This window comes from Anomaloglossus baeobatrachus, chromosome 4 (assembly GCF_048569485.1).
Source record: "Anomaloglossus baeobatrachus isolate aAnoBae1 chromosome 4, aAnoBae1.hap1, whole genome shotgun sequence".
In the NCBI taxonomy this organism is placed as follows: Eukaryota; Metazoa; Chordata; class Amphibia; order Anura; family Aromobatidae; genus Anomaloglossus; species Anomaloglossus baeobatrachus.
The window spans coordinates 451,489,758-451,506,008 of NC_134356.1; the positions used below are offsets into that span (position 1 = coordinate 451,489,758).

At 45.9% G+C, this 16,251-nt stretch overlaps 1 protein-coding gene across 1 annotated transcript in view; it reads right to left on the reverse strand.

Annotated features, from left to right (window-relative positions):
• CSK (C-terminal Src kinase) overlaps positions 1-16,251 on the reverse strand; it is a 163,758-nt gene that overhangs the window by 29,034 nt on the left and 118,473 nt on the right. Inside the window, exons 6-8 of the mRNA XM_075345604.1 lie at positions 11,640-11,733; positions 10,465-10,530; positions 4,687-4,786 (exon numbers count right to left, since the gene is read on the reverse strand). Coding sequence (XP_075201719.1) covers positions 4,687-4,786; positions 10,465-10,530; positions 11,640-11,733 — 260 coding nt within the window. The remainder of the gene's footprint in view (positions 1-4,686; positions 4,787-10,464; positions 10,531-11,639; positions 11,734-16,251) is intronic.

The window sequence follows — 16,251 nt, forward strand, 5'->3', positions numbered from 1 at the left end:
ATATGGTGGATGCTGTGTCCTCCACCCACATGAGGATTCGCCGGACTTCCTGGAAGGCTTGCCGACTGCGCGTCCCTCCTTGGTGGTTGATGTATGCCACCGCTGTGGAGTTGTCCGACTGGATTCGGATCTGCTCTCTTTCTAGCCACTGCTGGAAAGCTAGTAGGGTAAGATACCCTGCCCCGATTTCCAGAACATTGATCTGAAGGGTGGACTCCTGCTGAGTCCACGTCCCCTGAGCCCTGTGGCGGAGACAAACTGCTCCCCACCCTGACAGACTCGTATCTGTCGTGACCACTGCCCAGGATGGGGGTAGGAAGGATCTTCACTGTGACAATGAGGTGGGAATAAGCCACCATTGCAGAGAGTCCTTGGCCGTCTGGGAAAGGGAGACTTTCCTGTCCAGGGAGGTTGACTGCCCGTCCCATTGGCGGAGAATGTCCCCTTGCAGTTGGCGCAGATGAAACTGCGCAAAGGGAACTGCCTCCATGGCTGCCACCATCTTCCCTAGGAAGTGCATGAGGCGCCTTAAGGGGTGCGACTGGCCTTGAAGGAGAGACTGCACCTCTGTTTGCAGTGAACGCTGTTTGTTCAGCGGAAGCTTCACTATCGCTGATAGAGTGTGAACTCCATGCCGAGATACGTTAGTGATTGAGTCGGTGACCGATTTGACCTTGCCAAATTGATGATCCACCCGAAAGTCTGGAGAGTCTCCAGCGTAACATTCAGGCTGCGTTGTCATGCCTCGAGGGAGGGTGCTTTGACGAGTAGATCGTCCAAGTAAGGGATCACCGGGTGTCCCTGAGAGTGCAAGACTGCTACCACTGCTGCCATGACCTTGGTGAACACCCGTGGGGCTGTCGCCAGACCGAATGGCAGAGCTACGAACTGAAGATGGTCGTCTCCTATCACAAAACGTAGAAAACGTTGGTGCTCCGTAGCAATTGGCACGTGGAGATAGGCATCTTTGATGTCTGTTGAGGCAAGGAAGTCTCCTCGAGACATTGAGGTAATGACGGATCGGAGGGATTCCATCCGGAACCGCCTGGCGTTCGCATGCTTATTGAGCAGTTTTAGGTCCAGAACAGGACGGAAGGAGCCGTCCTTTTTTGGAGCCACAAAGAGATTGGAGTACAAACCCTCGCCCTCGTTCCTGAGGGGGAACAGGGATCACCACTCCTTCTGCTCTTAGAGCGTCCACCGCCTGCAGCAGGGCATCTGCTCGGTGGGGAGGTGGGGCCGTTCTGAAGAATGGAGTCGGAGGACGAGAACAGAACACTGTCCTGTGCACGTGAGCACAATGTCCGTCACCCACCGGTCTGTGACCTGTGGCAGCTAAATGTCGCCAAAGGCGGGGGAGTCTGCCATCAACCGCGGATGCGGAGAGAGAGAGAGAGCTGAGAGTCATGAGGAGACCGCCTTGGTAGCGGTTCCTCCGGCTGCCTTCCTTGGGCGTGATTGAGCCCGGCCGGAATCTGAGCCCGTCTGAGGTTTTGTAGCCCTTTTGCACGAGGACAATTGGGACCTGCCCGAGCTTGGGAAGGACCGAAACCTCGACTGTACTTTTAGGACAGCATTAATAGGGTAAGTCGCAGTGCAGACATTGCGGAGTTACGGACGCCTCTGCGGTACAGATGTACATGTGCTCAAGGCCAGCTGCGCAAGAACAGCTGAAAAGGTTAGGTTGCCTATACGGCTGTGAATGCCGGAGCAACCGACATGCCGATAGCCTCCTAGACAGATTTCAACCAGAGTCCATCTGTCTGTGAATGGCATCTTTAAGTGAAGCCCCATCTCCAGTGCAACTATGGCTCTAGACGCAAGCCTGGAGATTGGAGAATCCACCTTTGGACCCTGGGTCCAGCGCTTGACCACGTCAGGGGAAAAGGGATAACGTGTATCTTAAAAACGTTTGGAGAAGACGCTTATCTGGTAAGCGTGGTGTTTCTGGACTGCTTCTCTGAAGTCAGCGTGGCCAGAAAAATACTCAATATCCGTTTGAGATACTGAAAAGGGACTTCTCCTGCTGTGAAGCTGACTCCTCCACTGGGGGAGCTGAGGGAGAAAGATCCAACCTTCCATTGATGGACGCTATAGGATCATTCCGTATGGCGTTACCATCCGGTGTATCCGGATTGATAGCGATGTCAGGATCAAAGTCCTGGAGAGCTGCCTTATCATACAGAGAGTCCTCCTGGGACCCCCCCGTTCCAAATGAGGTTGGTCAGGAAGATTGCCCATGGCCTGTCAGGACTGCAAGTCTCTATCTTATGACAATATATCTGTCGAAACTGCAACTCCGTCCCTGTCCTTGGACAGGGATGACAGGTGGTTTCTTTGGCCACGACTAGTAGAGACCCCGGCAGACGAAGTGCTAGAGACCCCGGCAGACGAAGTGCTACAGGGGAGCATGCACACAATGGGACGGTGTCATGAACAGCATCCCATGTAGTAAAAACAGCACTGAAAATCTGTGTTGCTTTTTTGCCGCTGCCGACTAGCCATCTAGAAGTATATAGCCAAGATTGGTGACCGTACAGTGCAATGTATAGCATACAAGCATAAAGTACAAATGAACACTGCAGCACAAGCAATACAAGCAGCATAGAAGCCTGTGCCCTGGCACCTCTGCTCTTCTGCTGCTGTAGACTAGTCATCTAGGGGAATATAGCCCAGAAGAGTGACCATACAGTGCAATGTATAGCATACAAGCACAAGTACAAATGCACACTGCAGCCCATGCAATACAAGCAGCATAGAAAAAAACCTGTGCCCCAGCACCCTTGGTTTTCTGCTGCTGTAGTCTAGCCATTCCAGGAGAATATAGCTAAGACTAGCGACTGTACAGTGCAGTGTATAGCATACAAGCATAAACACAAATGAACACTTCAGTACGTGCAATACAAGCAGCCTAGAAAGCCTGTGCCTTAGCACACCTGCTTTCCTGCTGCTGATGTGTCGCTCTCCAAGCGGGCATATAGCGACCTATGCAGTTAAAATACACATGTACACACTGCAGTATATATTGGGGTCAGCACTATGTGTGCCGCTTACCGCCCGCCTATAAGCGGGTGTATGGTCGCCACCGTCCTGCCTGGTTGCCGAAAGTCCGAGCTCGGACTGCAGTAATGGCTGCCGGCGTCTTCCCCAGCTCGTGTGAGGAGGGGCGGGCCGTGGGCGTGCCCCAAGTCAGAGCGGGAATCCGGCGTCCGACAGTGTGCAGTGAGAGGGCTGGAGCATGTAAATAAGGCTCCAGCCCTCGGCGCTGCTGATTGCTCAGCGTCTGTCCCCTTCCCTGAGTGACAGGGAGGGGGCGGGAACGAAGCGGCACTAGGCCGCAGAAGCCGGGGACTGGATTTATAAGCGCCGCCGCCGTAAAAGCGCGGTCGGCGCCCAGTCCCCGGCGAACTACAAGTCCCAGCCGCGCCGCCGCTCCCGGAGCGTCCGGCGCGGTAGTTCCCAATACACAAAGTCACTCAGCAAAGCTGCAGTGACTGTAACCCTTTACTGTCCCCGGCGCACTAGCACACCCAGCAAGTCTGGAGTGTGCTGTGCCTGTGTGTACGGGGACACAGAGTACCTGTAATGGTGCAGGGCCATGTCCCTGAACGGTACTCCAGCTCCGTATCCAGCAGGTTCAAATGGGTCTGTGGATGGAGCCCGGCGTCAGAGCTTTGAGGCCGGCAGGATCCCACTTCCTCAGAGCCCCCCAGGGGGATGTGGAAGGAAAGCAGCATGTGGGCTCCAGCCTCCGTACCAGCAATAGGTACCTCAACCTTACAACACCATCAACGGGTGAGAAGGGAGCATGCTGGGGGCCCTATATGGGCCCTCTTTTCTTCCATCCGAAATAGTCAGCAGCTACTGCTGACTAAAATCTGTGGAGCTATGCATGGATGTCTGACCTCCTTCGCCCAAAGCTTGAAAACTGGAGAACCCGTGATACCACGGGGGGGTATAGCCAGAAGGGGAGGGGCCTTGCACTTTTTAGTGTAGTGCTTTGTGTGGCCTCCGGAGGCAGTAGCTATACCCCAATCGTCTGGGTCTCCCAATAGAGCGCTGAAGAAATGTTGGAGTGTAGCTTAAAGCGTAAATGTTTTGATTTGTATTTCATAAATCAATCGTGCACAGATATATTACAACTTTGTAATATATCTTATCAGACAAATATGCTTCTTTTTCTACCAGAATGGATCAGTCATCAAAATGCTCAATTCTGGGGTAAAATCTGTAATCAGTGAAGACTTTCCCATTACTGAGATAGGAGATGGCAGTTGGTACTGATGAAACTATATGTAGATTGAGGAGGGAGGAGCTCTGCCACTAGCTCCTCCCTCCATTGTCATAGAATCTCATCAGTACCAACTGCCAACTCCTATCTTGGTGATGGGCACATTTCAAACCATCACTTTTACCGCTAAATCGTGTGACAGTACTCACGTTACAGGACCCATAGTGCTCAAGCAGCATTTTGAAAATGTACCCAATGTGTTCTCTCGAAAACATATAGTTATGAGAGTTTAATAGGACATATGAAATTTAGGTTTTAGTTTTACAGGTCAAGTGAGAAAATTGTCCTCGCTACCAAAGAAGCATAAAAAGGTGAACAGACCCGGAAGTGATCTCGTTATGTATCTTCAGCACTACATGAAAACTATGCACCCTTACAAGGAGTTGTGCACTTACGTCATCACCAGAGCTTCCGCGACAAATGCTTGTGCTGTTGCATCGTTCTTGATACATTTGACAGCTACTTTTGATCCCCTGTATTCACCCAACATGACATCTGCAGGAGAAATTAAAAACTCCGTTGTTTAAGGTTACAGCCTGAAAATTTTAATAATGAAAATGATTTACAATAACAAAATGCTACTTCTCTAGGCAAATAAGCACTGTATGTATATACATTATACATGCACTGTCCATTTTATCATCACATTCAAAAATAAGAATGTCTTGCAAGGAGCTTTAGAGACGATCTTTCACTGATTTAATTTTTTTTTTTTTAATTAAAACAATTCAGAACCTCCTCCAATTGGCGCTGCTCTTACGGATTCTGGAACAGATTTTCTTCTGTGCCTTGTGTACCATAGATATGCCTCAGGTAATAACGGAGTAAATGGGCATATATCACAGACCTTCTCTTTGCTTTTTCTCCTGATGCTGGCTAAAGAAAACATGGCTACACCCACACTAGTTCTTGGAGGGAAAATTTACACCACTATTGCCAGGGACGCATGTGTGTGCGTGTATATATATATGTGCGTGTGTGTGTGTATATACAGTACAGACCAAAAGTTTGGACACACCTTCTCATTCAAAGAGTTTTCTTTATTTTCATGACTCTGAAAATTGTAGATTCACATTGAAGGCATCAAAACTATAAATTAACACATGTGGAATGAAATACTAAACAAAAAAGTGTGAGAAAACTGAAAATGTGTCTTATATTCTGGGTTCTTCAAAGTAGCCACCTTTTGCTTTCATTACTGCTTTGCACACTCTTGGCATTCTCTTGATGATCTTCTAGAGGTAGTCACCGTAAATGGTCTTCCAACAGTCTTGAAGGAGTTCCCAGAGACGCTTAGCACTTATAGGCCCTTTTTCCTTCACTCTGCGGTCCATCTCACCCCAAACCATCTCGATTGGGTTCAGGTCTGGGGACTGTGGAGGCCAGGTCATCTGGCGTAGCACCCCATCACTCTCCTTCTTAGTCAAATAGCCCTTACACAGCCTGGAAGTGTGTTTGGGGGTCATTGGCCTGTTGAAAAATAAGTGATGGTCCAACTAAACGCAAACTGGATAGAATAGCACGCCGCTGCAAGATGCTGTTGTAGCCATGCTGGTTCAGTATGCCTTCAATTTTGAATAAATCCCCAACAGTGTCACCAGCAAAGCACCTCCACACCATCATACCTCCTCCTCCATGCTTCACGGTGGGAACCAGGCATGTAGTCCATCCGTTCACCTTTTCTGTTGGATCGAAAGATCTCAAATTTGGACTCATCAGACCAAAGCTCAGATTTCCACTGGTCTAATGTCCATTCCTTGTGTTCTTTAGCCCAAACAAGTCTCTTCTGCTTGTTGCCTGTCCTTAGCAGTGGTCTCCTAGCAGCTATTTTATTATGAAGGCCTGCTGCACAAAGTCTCCTCTTGACAGTTGTTCTAGAGATGTGTCTGCTGCTAGAACTCAGTGTGGCATTGACCTGGTCTCTAATCTGAGCTGCTGTTAACCTGCGATTTCTGAGGCTGCTGACTCTGATAAACTTGTCCTCCGCAGCAGAAGTGACTCTTGGTCTTCCTTTCCTGGGGCGGTCCTCATGTGAGCCAGTTTCTTTGTAGCGTTTGATGGTTTTTGCCACTGCACTTGGGGACACTTTCAAAGTTTTCCCAATTTTTCAGACTGACTGACCTTCATTTCTTAAAGTAATGATGGCCACTCGTTTTTCTTTACTTAGAATTTGTATTATGGCAAGAAAAAAGCAGGTAACAGTCTATTCAGTAAGACTATCAGCTGTGTATCCACCAGACTTCTGCACAACACAACTGATGGCCCCAACCCCATTTATAAGGAAAGAAATCCCACTTATTAAACCTGACACCTGTGAAGTGAAAACCATTTCCGGTGACTACCTCTTGAAGCTCATCAAGAGAATGCCAAGAGTGTGCAAAGCAGTAATCAAAGCAAAAGGTGGCTACTTTGAAGAACCTAGACTATAAGACATTATCAGTTGTTTCACACTTTTTTGTTACCGTAAGTATTTCATTCCACATGTGTATAGTTTTTATACCTTCAATGTGAATCTACAATTTTCAGAGTCATGAAAATAAAGAAAAGTCTTTGAATGAGAAGGTGTGTCCAAACGTTTGGTCTGTACAGTATGTGCGTGCATGTTTGTGCATTTGTGTAGGGGGGGGTTGGTTGGGAAGGTGTTTAGTAAAAGTTTTGGAACAGCAGTTCAAAAAATGAAAACTATTAGAAAGAGGAACAGCACCAAATGGAAGGGGATACTCAGTTGGAATGAAAAAAAAAAATCCACTGAAAGGACCTTTTTAACAAGGAGAATCTGTCACAAGGTTGTTGCTGCCCCATCTGACAAACATAGAAGTTTAGGTAAAAATTCTATTCTAATGTTGGGTCACATACCGGGTTTCGTGCTGTAGTTTTAAAGCACCAATGGAGTGGGTTTTGTTTTTTTTAATTTCACCACTGGAGTGGGGCTTTAATCTAAAATTAAAGTCCCCTGCTCAGTCTTATACTCATCTGCCACCGTCTTCTTTTGTTATCGCTGCCGCTCTGGTCTGTTTCCAGTGATTTGTGACCTGCCGGCAGGTCCTGTGTTTCATGGAGCGCTATAATTCTATCAGAACCTGGTTCTGGCTCTCAGAGTTGCATTGAGAGCTTATGACGCAACTTCTGACTTCCGGGCAGTCAGATGTTACGAGCACAAGATGGCGCTGAAAAAAAAGATGGAAACGCTGGAGGGAGAGTATAAAACCAGGAGCAGGGGACTAAGATTTAAAGCACCACTCAAAAAAAAAATAAATGTGCTGGAGTGGTGCTTTAATAAAACACTTATTTGCTGCAGATCTGATCGTCATCTCAATGATTATCTTCTGCGATGTAGTTTTTGACATTAATGAGCCTTGGCTAACCACAACCCCCTACAATTAATTTCCAGCTTTCTGCCTATGCACAGTATAAAAAGAAAGCTGTCAGTCAATGACTTGGGCAGGGTTAGATAGAGTGCATCATTGAGAAGACTTCCAAATCTGCAACAGTAGTGATTTGAGCAACAAATACAACAAAGAACCCAGTGAACGCTTTTTCTGCTGGAATCAGTCTCATCTCTATACTATGCTGCCATCAGATGCATAAATGTGGTGACAGATTCCCTTTACATCTCTATGGGAAATGGAGCCTGACAGCTGATCTATAATGTCTATGAGCGGCTTCATTCTCCCCTTCTCGCAGAGTGACATCACGTTTATAGTAGGTTCAGGAAAACAGCTGATGGTAAGCTATTCGGTATGCACAGTGATTCCAGCCTCCAGGAGCGTGGTATGCTTGCTGGTGCCTGATACGGTGTCACCTTTATCAGGTCTGCCATCCTGCTACTGAACATTCATGCACACATTTTGTGTATTTGCAGAGAAAACTGTGGCAAAAAGGTTTAGTCAAATTGCTTTGTGCTTTCAAAACTCAAGTCAAAGAAAATAGAAACAAACATCAGGTAAACAGACTACAAAAACTGCCCCCAAAAAGCATAGCAAAAAGTGTGGAGCTCGGTCAAAGTGCTACTCATCACACCTGGTCACACATGGGCTTTTAAAGGTAGATAAGTGCAGCACCTTCCTGTTTTGTCTGATAGAATCAAAGATACGACTGCTGCAGACACAAAATACCAACAATCAATCTTAAAATTGTAATTTACAATGGCAAAGCCCAGTAACTGACATTAGAGCAGATCTGTCACTTTAAGGGGTTTTCCCATAAAGTTACTTTTAAAGTTGATTCTAATCAATAGATCTCCTGAGTATACAGATATTCCAGAACGGGATCATACCCAATTCCTTTTGTGAGGTAAAACATTTCCCTGCCTATTTTTAAAAATGTGTAACCTCAAAGAAAGAATCATTTGCGATCCCATACTATAATGTCTTTATACCGTTTTACTTCCTCCCGGCCCAGGAGTTGTGGTATGATCAGACCATGTCCCTGTACAGTGAGACACGGCCATTACACAGTACGGACACATATACAGTACAGACCAAACGTTTGGACACATCTTCCCATCTCTAGAACAACTGTTAAGAAGAGACTTTGTGCGGCAGGCCTTCATGGTAAAATAGCTGCTAGAAAACCACTGCTAAGGACAGGCAACAAGCAGAAGAGACTTGTTTGGGTTAAAGAACACAAGGAATGGACATTAGACCAGTGGAAATCTGTGCTTTGGTCTGATGAGTCCAAATTTGAGATCTTTGGATCCAACCACCGTGTCTTTGTAGAAAAGGTGAACGGATGGACTCTACATGCCTGGTTCCCATCGTGAAGCATGGAGGAGGAGGTGTGATGGAGTGGGGGTGCTTTGCTGGTGACACTGTTGGGGATTTATTTAAAATTGAAGGCATACAGAACCAGCATGCCTGCCACAGCATCTTGCAGCGGCGTGCTATTCCATCCGGTTTGCGTTTAGTTGGACCATCATTTATGTTGCAACAGGACAATGACCCCAAAGGGCTATTTGACTAAGAAGGAGAGTGATGGGGTTGCTACGCCAGATGACCTGGCCTCCACAGTCACAAGAGCTGAACCCAATCGAGATGGTTTGGGGGTGAGCTGGACCGCAGAGCTAAGGCAAAAGGGCCAACAAGTACTAAGCATCTCTGGGAAATCCTTCAAGACTGTTGGAAAACCATTTCCGGTGACTACCTCTTGAAGCTCAAGAGAATGCAAAGAGTGTGCAAAGCAGTAATCAAAGCAAAAGGTGGCTACTTTGAAGAACCTAGACTATAACACATATTTTCAGTTGTTTCACACTTTTTTGTTAAAGGGAACCGGTCATCAGAAATTTAGCTTTAAACCTAAAAGTTTCCCCCTCTGCAGCTCCTGGGCTGCATTCTACCAAGGTTCCTGTACTTTTTGTGCCCCCTTTGAAACCAAATTAAACACTTTATAAAGTTGTACCTTTTTGTCTGCAATTCTTGTAAATTATCCATGGGGGCGGGCTCTCTTGCGTCCGTTGCTCTCCCTCCTGCAGATTGACGCTGTCCCCCATTACTCCATTTCATATCTCTGGACACCGTCCACTGCGCCCGAGGTCCCGTGCACGCGAGGACCGCTGATGACGTGGTCGCAGGCACGAGATTATGGGCAGCGCTGTGATTGCATCACAAGGGCCCGCCCATAATCTCGTGCCCGCCCTTTCCCCTCTGCCTCCAGTGTTCTGCGCAAGCGCTGGCCAAATGACCCGACGTCACCTCCTTCCCATCCTGCAATGCAGCAGGAAATAGATGGGAGGAGCGGATCAAAAAAAGTGCCAGGCAACGTTCTATCTGGCCGCCGCATGGGCTAAATATGCCGCAGCTGGCAAAAAACGGACGCAACACAAGGCCATGCGGTACAATACGGCGCTAATGCAAGTCTATGTAGAAAAAACCGCAACCGGCGGCAAAAAAAAAACGGTTGCATTTTTTCTGCAAAGCGCCGTATTGTGCCGCTCAGCAAAAACCGGATGTGTGAAAGCAGCCTAAAAATGTAACGACTGCAGAAAACCAAAATAAACCTTCCCATTCTAAATCTCAAGCAAACACATGATGGTAAGACCCCTCTCTATGACCATATGAGCTCAGGATGTGAGTATTAGCCGGATAGGAGATAATGAACCAGTATTAAAGTATACCCATATCTCACAAATACAAAAAGTTCCATTCTTTAATGACTATGAAAAGAAAAATAATTACCTCCAAATTCTCCTCTCCCAATAGTCTGCAAAAGGGTCAGGTCTTTCATCTTCAGTGCCCAACCACCTGTTTAAAAAGAAAAAATAAAGTTGGTGATTTGTGGGAAGGTAGAGTAAAAGCAAGCAAGAAAAAAGTGTTAAAGGGAAAAATACATAAAAAAAACAAAGCAAAATGAATAGGAGGAGTAGACTGGGTAGATTTACAGAAAATAAAAAGAAAGGCCCAAACCCATGGAAAATCAAAGCGTAAAAAAAAAAAAGTAGAAGGAAAGCATCTATAGATAATAGAAATGCTAGAGAAAAGAGTATAAGATACAGGAGCCAAGAGAAAAAAAGGAGTACATGCCAGTAAAAATGGGAACATGTCCAGACCAGATATCCTTTGAGAAGTTATCTACTACTCTAACTCATTTCATTTTTTAATTCATCAATCGTGCTATTATGTGCCACTAAATGCATCCAGACCCCTATTATAGTACTATAAACCTACATAACTTGGTGACTGCAGCTGCAGCTCTGATGTTTACATCCATTCTTTCCTCTCCCTAGGCTTATTGTGTTCTATTACTACAAGTTCCATCATGCATTGCAGTAGCCTGTGAACCAACACTTAGCACGCCCCCTCCATTCTCCACCCTGTGCTGCTGAAGATATTGGGAGATACAAAGTGTCATGCAACCTAAGGTAGGTACCAGCCCATTTGGCAATTGCCAGTACGACCATGCCATTGTTTGTTATGCAACTCTCGACTTCCTTTCATTTGGACTGATTTCTCTGCCGGAAAATGAAGTATTGGACATAACAGAGGAGGAAGAAGAATCTGCATAACAATCCAGTACTATATGATCCTTGTTGAGATGCACTCATAGAAGCTATTCATCTAATATAAGTATATTACCAAAGGTATTGTTTTGAAGAGCTATTATGTATGTCAAGGAGGTGAAAAAGTAGTGGAAAACCCCTCTAAGATTTTCAGTTCCATCACACTCTTGCTGGCCACCTTCTTTCAGAGGGCCACCAATCTTAAGTGCTATGTTGGGTGGACATATCTAAGGGGTTTCACTGTATTATTCAGTACAGAGTTCTAGCTACATAGTTAATGGGCTACAATTCGTTACAATAATATAACACCAAATTACTTTACAGAATGTGTATTAAAGCATCTCTGAAACTTACTCCGAAAAAACTCTTCTTGAGCAGCCACCGTTCCCTCCATCAATTTGGGCTTCATTAAACTGGTGCAGAGGCCATCAGCATCATTAGTGTAGTGCTGAAAATAAAATCGTAAAAGGTTACTATGGCACAAGAAACCTTTCACATCCACTACAGGCTAATAAAACAAACAGTAGTAATATTGTATGGGCACATTCACTTAGGCTACTTTCACACATCCGGATTTTTGCTCTGCGGCACAATACGGCGTTCTGCAGAAAAACCGCAACCGGCTTTTGTAACGCCGGTTGCGTTTTTTTTTTTGCACAGACTTACATTAGTGCCGTATTGTGCCGCAGGGGCTTGCGTTCGGTCCGGTTTTTGCCGCATGCGGCAGATTTAGCCGATGCCGCGGCCGGATCGAACGTTCCCTGCAACGTTTTTTGCTCCGGCAAAAAACACCGCATCGCGACGCATCCGGCCGCTGCGGCGCATTTTTCAATGCATACCTATAAAGGCCGGATGCGGCGCGATGCGGAAAAAACCGCATCCGCTCGCCGCATGCGGGTTTTTCCACTGCGCATGCTCAGTAACATGCCGCAACCGGAAAAAAACGGACGGGCCGCATGTAAAAACTTATGCAAAGGATGCGGTGTTTTCGCCGCATCCGTTGCATAGTTTTCACAGCCGGATTGAGCCGCAGAGCTCAAACCGGATGTGTGAAAGTAGCCTTAGAGAGACACACCCTCCAAAATGTTTGTAAGTCCCACTGCAATAGGTATGGTGTATACACAGCATGTGTTTATTATATACTCCACAATCACTTCTCCCCTTCCTCCTCTCACACTCTTTCTGTACTCCCCTCTTCTCTGGGTTTACACTGCCTAGATTATATTTGGCACTTACTCAGTAATATCAAAACCAAAAGATTGTTACCAACTAGGGCTGAGCGGATCCGGACTGTAAAAGTCCGGATCCGCACGGTTTCAATGCTATCTGGGTGCCAGACTCAGGCATAGGATTCCAGGTCCACGATCCAGGTTCGGCAATTAAAGTAAAAATAAAGAAAGGAAGACATAAGTGAGAGTTTCATACTTACCGAGACTCGGTGTCATGGCAGCACACTGCTTCAGGGTCGCGCATTCACTTCCTGTACTGTCCATTGCATACACACAGCTTTCCATGTTTTCCCCGCCCACCGGCCGTCCTCTCGTCTGTGATTGGTCCCAGGCTGACACGCCCCCAGCCTGTGACAGTCTCTGCTGCAGTCATGGCTTATCACAGCTCAGTCATAGGCTACACTCTGGCAGAGTTGGCAGTCTTCTCTATGGCTGCTAGCTGTGAGATGTAGCAGAGGTGGATGTGTCATTGTGGGACCTCATGTGGATTACGCCGGACCTGGAGGGCTGTCTTGGGGTTAATAAAGTGGTGAAGGAGGGTGTGTGTTTTGTATTTTATTCCAAATAAAGGATTTTTCTGTGTGTGTGTTTGTTTACATTCACTTACAGGTTTGTGATGCAGGTATCTCATAGATGCCTGTGCCATCACAAACCTAGGGTTTAGTAGCAGCTATGCGCTGCTATTAACCTCTTATTACCCCAATTGGCACTGCACCAGGCCAACGGGAAGGGCCGGTATCGCACCGGGATTGTCACATCTAATAGATACAGCAATAACGGGCAGCTGCGGGCTGAGAATATACCAGTCCCCAGCCGGCGTTATGGCTGGGGATGAAAAATAGGGGGGAACCGCACGTCATTTTTTTTTAAAATTTATTTAAATAGATTAAAAAAAAAAAAAAGCCGAAGTCACACTTGTGAGGGATACACTGATTTACCCGCTCACTGGCCATCCTGGCATCTGTGATTATTTACACTCCGGTGACACGCTGCCACTCAGGATGGGGGCGCGTCTAACTGCAACCAATTACACGCGCCAGTAGGCGGGCAAATTAGTGAATATTGACATGTCGGCTCCAGAAGGGAAAAGCGTGACCCGGAAGGAGTATGCCGCCAAGAGCGCCTCGGTGAGTATGACGCACACGCTCCTACCCCCCTACCCCCTCCATAAATGTTTTTAATCTCCTGATTCTGGTCCCCATTGACTTATATGGGCACTGGATTCCGGAGCGGATCGGACTCTTTAAAATCTGGCAGTGATCCGTCAGTTCCGTTTTTTTGGGGAGTTCGATCAGCTCTATCACCAACCTGTACTAAATACAATAAAGGGTATCGGTCACTAGGTTTTTGTTACTCCATCCGAGAACAGCATGCTGTAAGGGCTGAGATCCCAATTCCACCTATGTGTCACTTACTGAGCTGTTTTCTGCAGTTTTGATAAAATCCACTGTTTTCTCTGCTGCAGATCTAATAGCTCTCTAAATGCTGAGCTCTGTATAACCCCACCCACACTACTGATTGGCAACGTTATGCCTATGCACAGTGTACATAGAAAGCTGTCACTGGTGGGTGGGAGGTTGTAAAGTTTTCACAAATCTGGTAGACTACATGGCAGGAAGTTATCCAGTCTTAAAGAGAATTTCTTGATAATAAAACAATTTCATCAAAACTATGGCAAGAAGCTTAATAAGGGATACATCGCGGAAATAAGGGTGTTTGTCTCTACGTTATGCTTCGCTCAGATTAGGTAGCAAAAACCTGGTGACAGATTCCCTTTAATTTATTCAATGGTAACCAAGGTTGTGCAAAAAGGATTGCCAGCCCCAAAATTGGGGTAGCCAGGTCTGATTGTTTTACACACAGTCTGGGTTCCAACTAACAAATCCAGGGCTGTCCAAAAAATATGATAAGGCATTAGGTTACAGTATAGCTAAAGTATTTTGATGCATTCGTATAATTAATATTTCCGAAAAATAACGCAGAAACACATATATATATACATATATATATATATATATATATTATAAATAAAACACATACATACCTATTTCTTCAAGATGAGGTCACTGCAAGCACTTAATATATAAAATAAGGAAGCTTACACAGTTTCACTTGAAAGTTGTGCCATTTGCTTTACACCAGAAAAAGCAGAAATGAAACGCATTTGCCTAGGCAGGATGCATCACCCGTCACATAACAATAGAGGAAACTGTACCTGTACAGCACCAGCAACCTGGAAATATGCATGAAAGTGCAAGAAGGTCAAAGAGGGGTCCTGGGAATTACTTAGAATTTCAGGTACAAAATGTAAAAAAAAGGTCCAGAGTTATTTATATTTTTTCCATGTAACACGTCAGTTTACACCCTTGAGCCCCTCAGCTGAGAACAGCGAGGCGCTCCCTTACTCTGCTGCATTTATGCATCAAAGCTTAGAGAGCTACAGGAGAAACATTCTGCATATCACTCCTGGTCCAAGCGCTGAAGAAATGATGCTTACCAGCCATTTACCTTGAATCTCTGGGATCATGTTGTACAAGTATATTATAATAGAGAGAAAGTTCTGACTAGCAGACACATTATTTCATGCAGAAATTCAGCATAATCAGGTAGCCCCTCAACCACATTAAACACCTAAAGGAACGCAGGCAAAATGAGTGGATGTGGCTGACAAACCTAAAGTGTAAATTTTTATCTTTGGTTGTTAAAGGGAACCAAATCACCAGGATTTCCGTATATAAGCTAAAGCCAGTGCTATACTGGCACTCTCAGGCTGATTCTCTACATACCTGTAGTGCTCAGCTCGGATATTTAGGTTTTCACATCCAAAAAAGTAAAGTTGATAAAATTATCAGCTTGTTGAGTGACAGCAGCTGAGAATCAGATAATATATTCATAGTTATCACCTCCCACTGTTAGAATTAGCATAAGTATTATACAAACGACTCACTTTGTCTCTTACAGGACCTGCGTGAGGTCATACCCATGTGACCTGCTATCCAGCTTTGTTGGCTGAAGCCCCGCCCCTTCTGGTCACACGGGTATGACCTCACACAGGTCCTGCAACAGACAAAGTGAGTCGTTTGTATAATACTTATGCTAATTATAACAGGGGGAGGGGATAACTATGAATATATTATCTGCTCCTCAGCTGCTGTCACTCAACAAGCTGATAATTTTATAAACTTTACTTTTGGATTTCAAAACCTAAACATCTGAGCTGACCACTACAGGTATGTATATAATCAGCCTGATAGTGCCAGTATAGCACTGGCTTTAGCTTATATACAAAAATCCTGGTGATTGGTTCCCTTTAACCCCTTCACGACCTTGGACGGATCTATCCGTCCAGGATCGTGTCCCGTTAAGCCCCGCTCCCTGCCGCGGGCAGGCGGCGTGGATCGGCACACATATCAGCTGTTTTCAACAGCTGACATGTGTGCCTGCTAGCCGCGGGTGGAATCGCTTCCACCCGCGGCCATTAACCCCTTAAATCTTGCTGCCAAAGTCTGGCAGCAAGATTTAAATGCGCGCGGCCATGTTTGTTACTTACCGCCGCCCCCACCGGAAGTCACGTGTGTTATCACGTGACTATCGGTGGTTGCCATCGTAGCACAGGGTCATGTGATGACGCCTACTGCTATGATGTTTCACTTTCGAAACCAAAGTGACTGAATCTGCTGTTTACAGCTGTATTGCTGTGATCAGCAGATAGCGATCAGCGATCGGATTGCTGATTG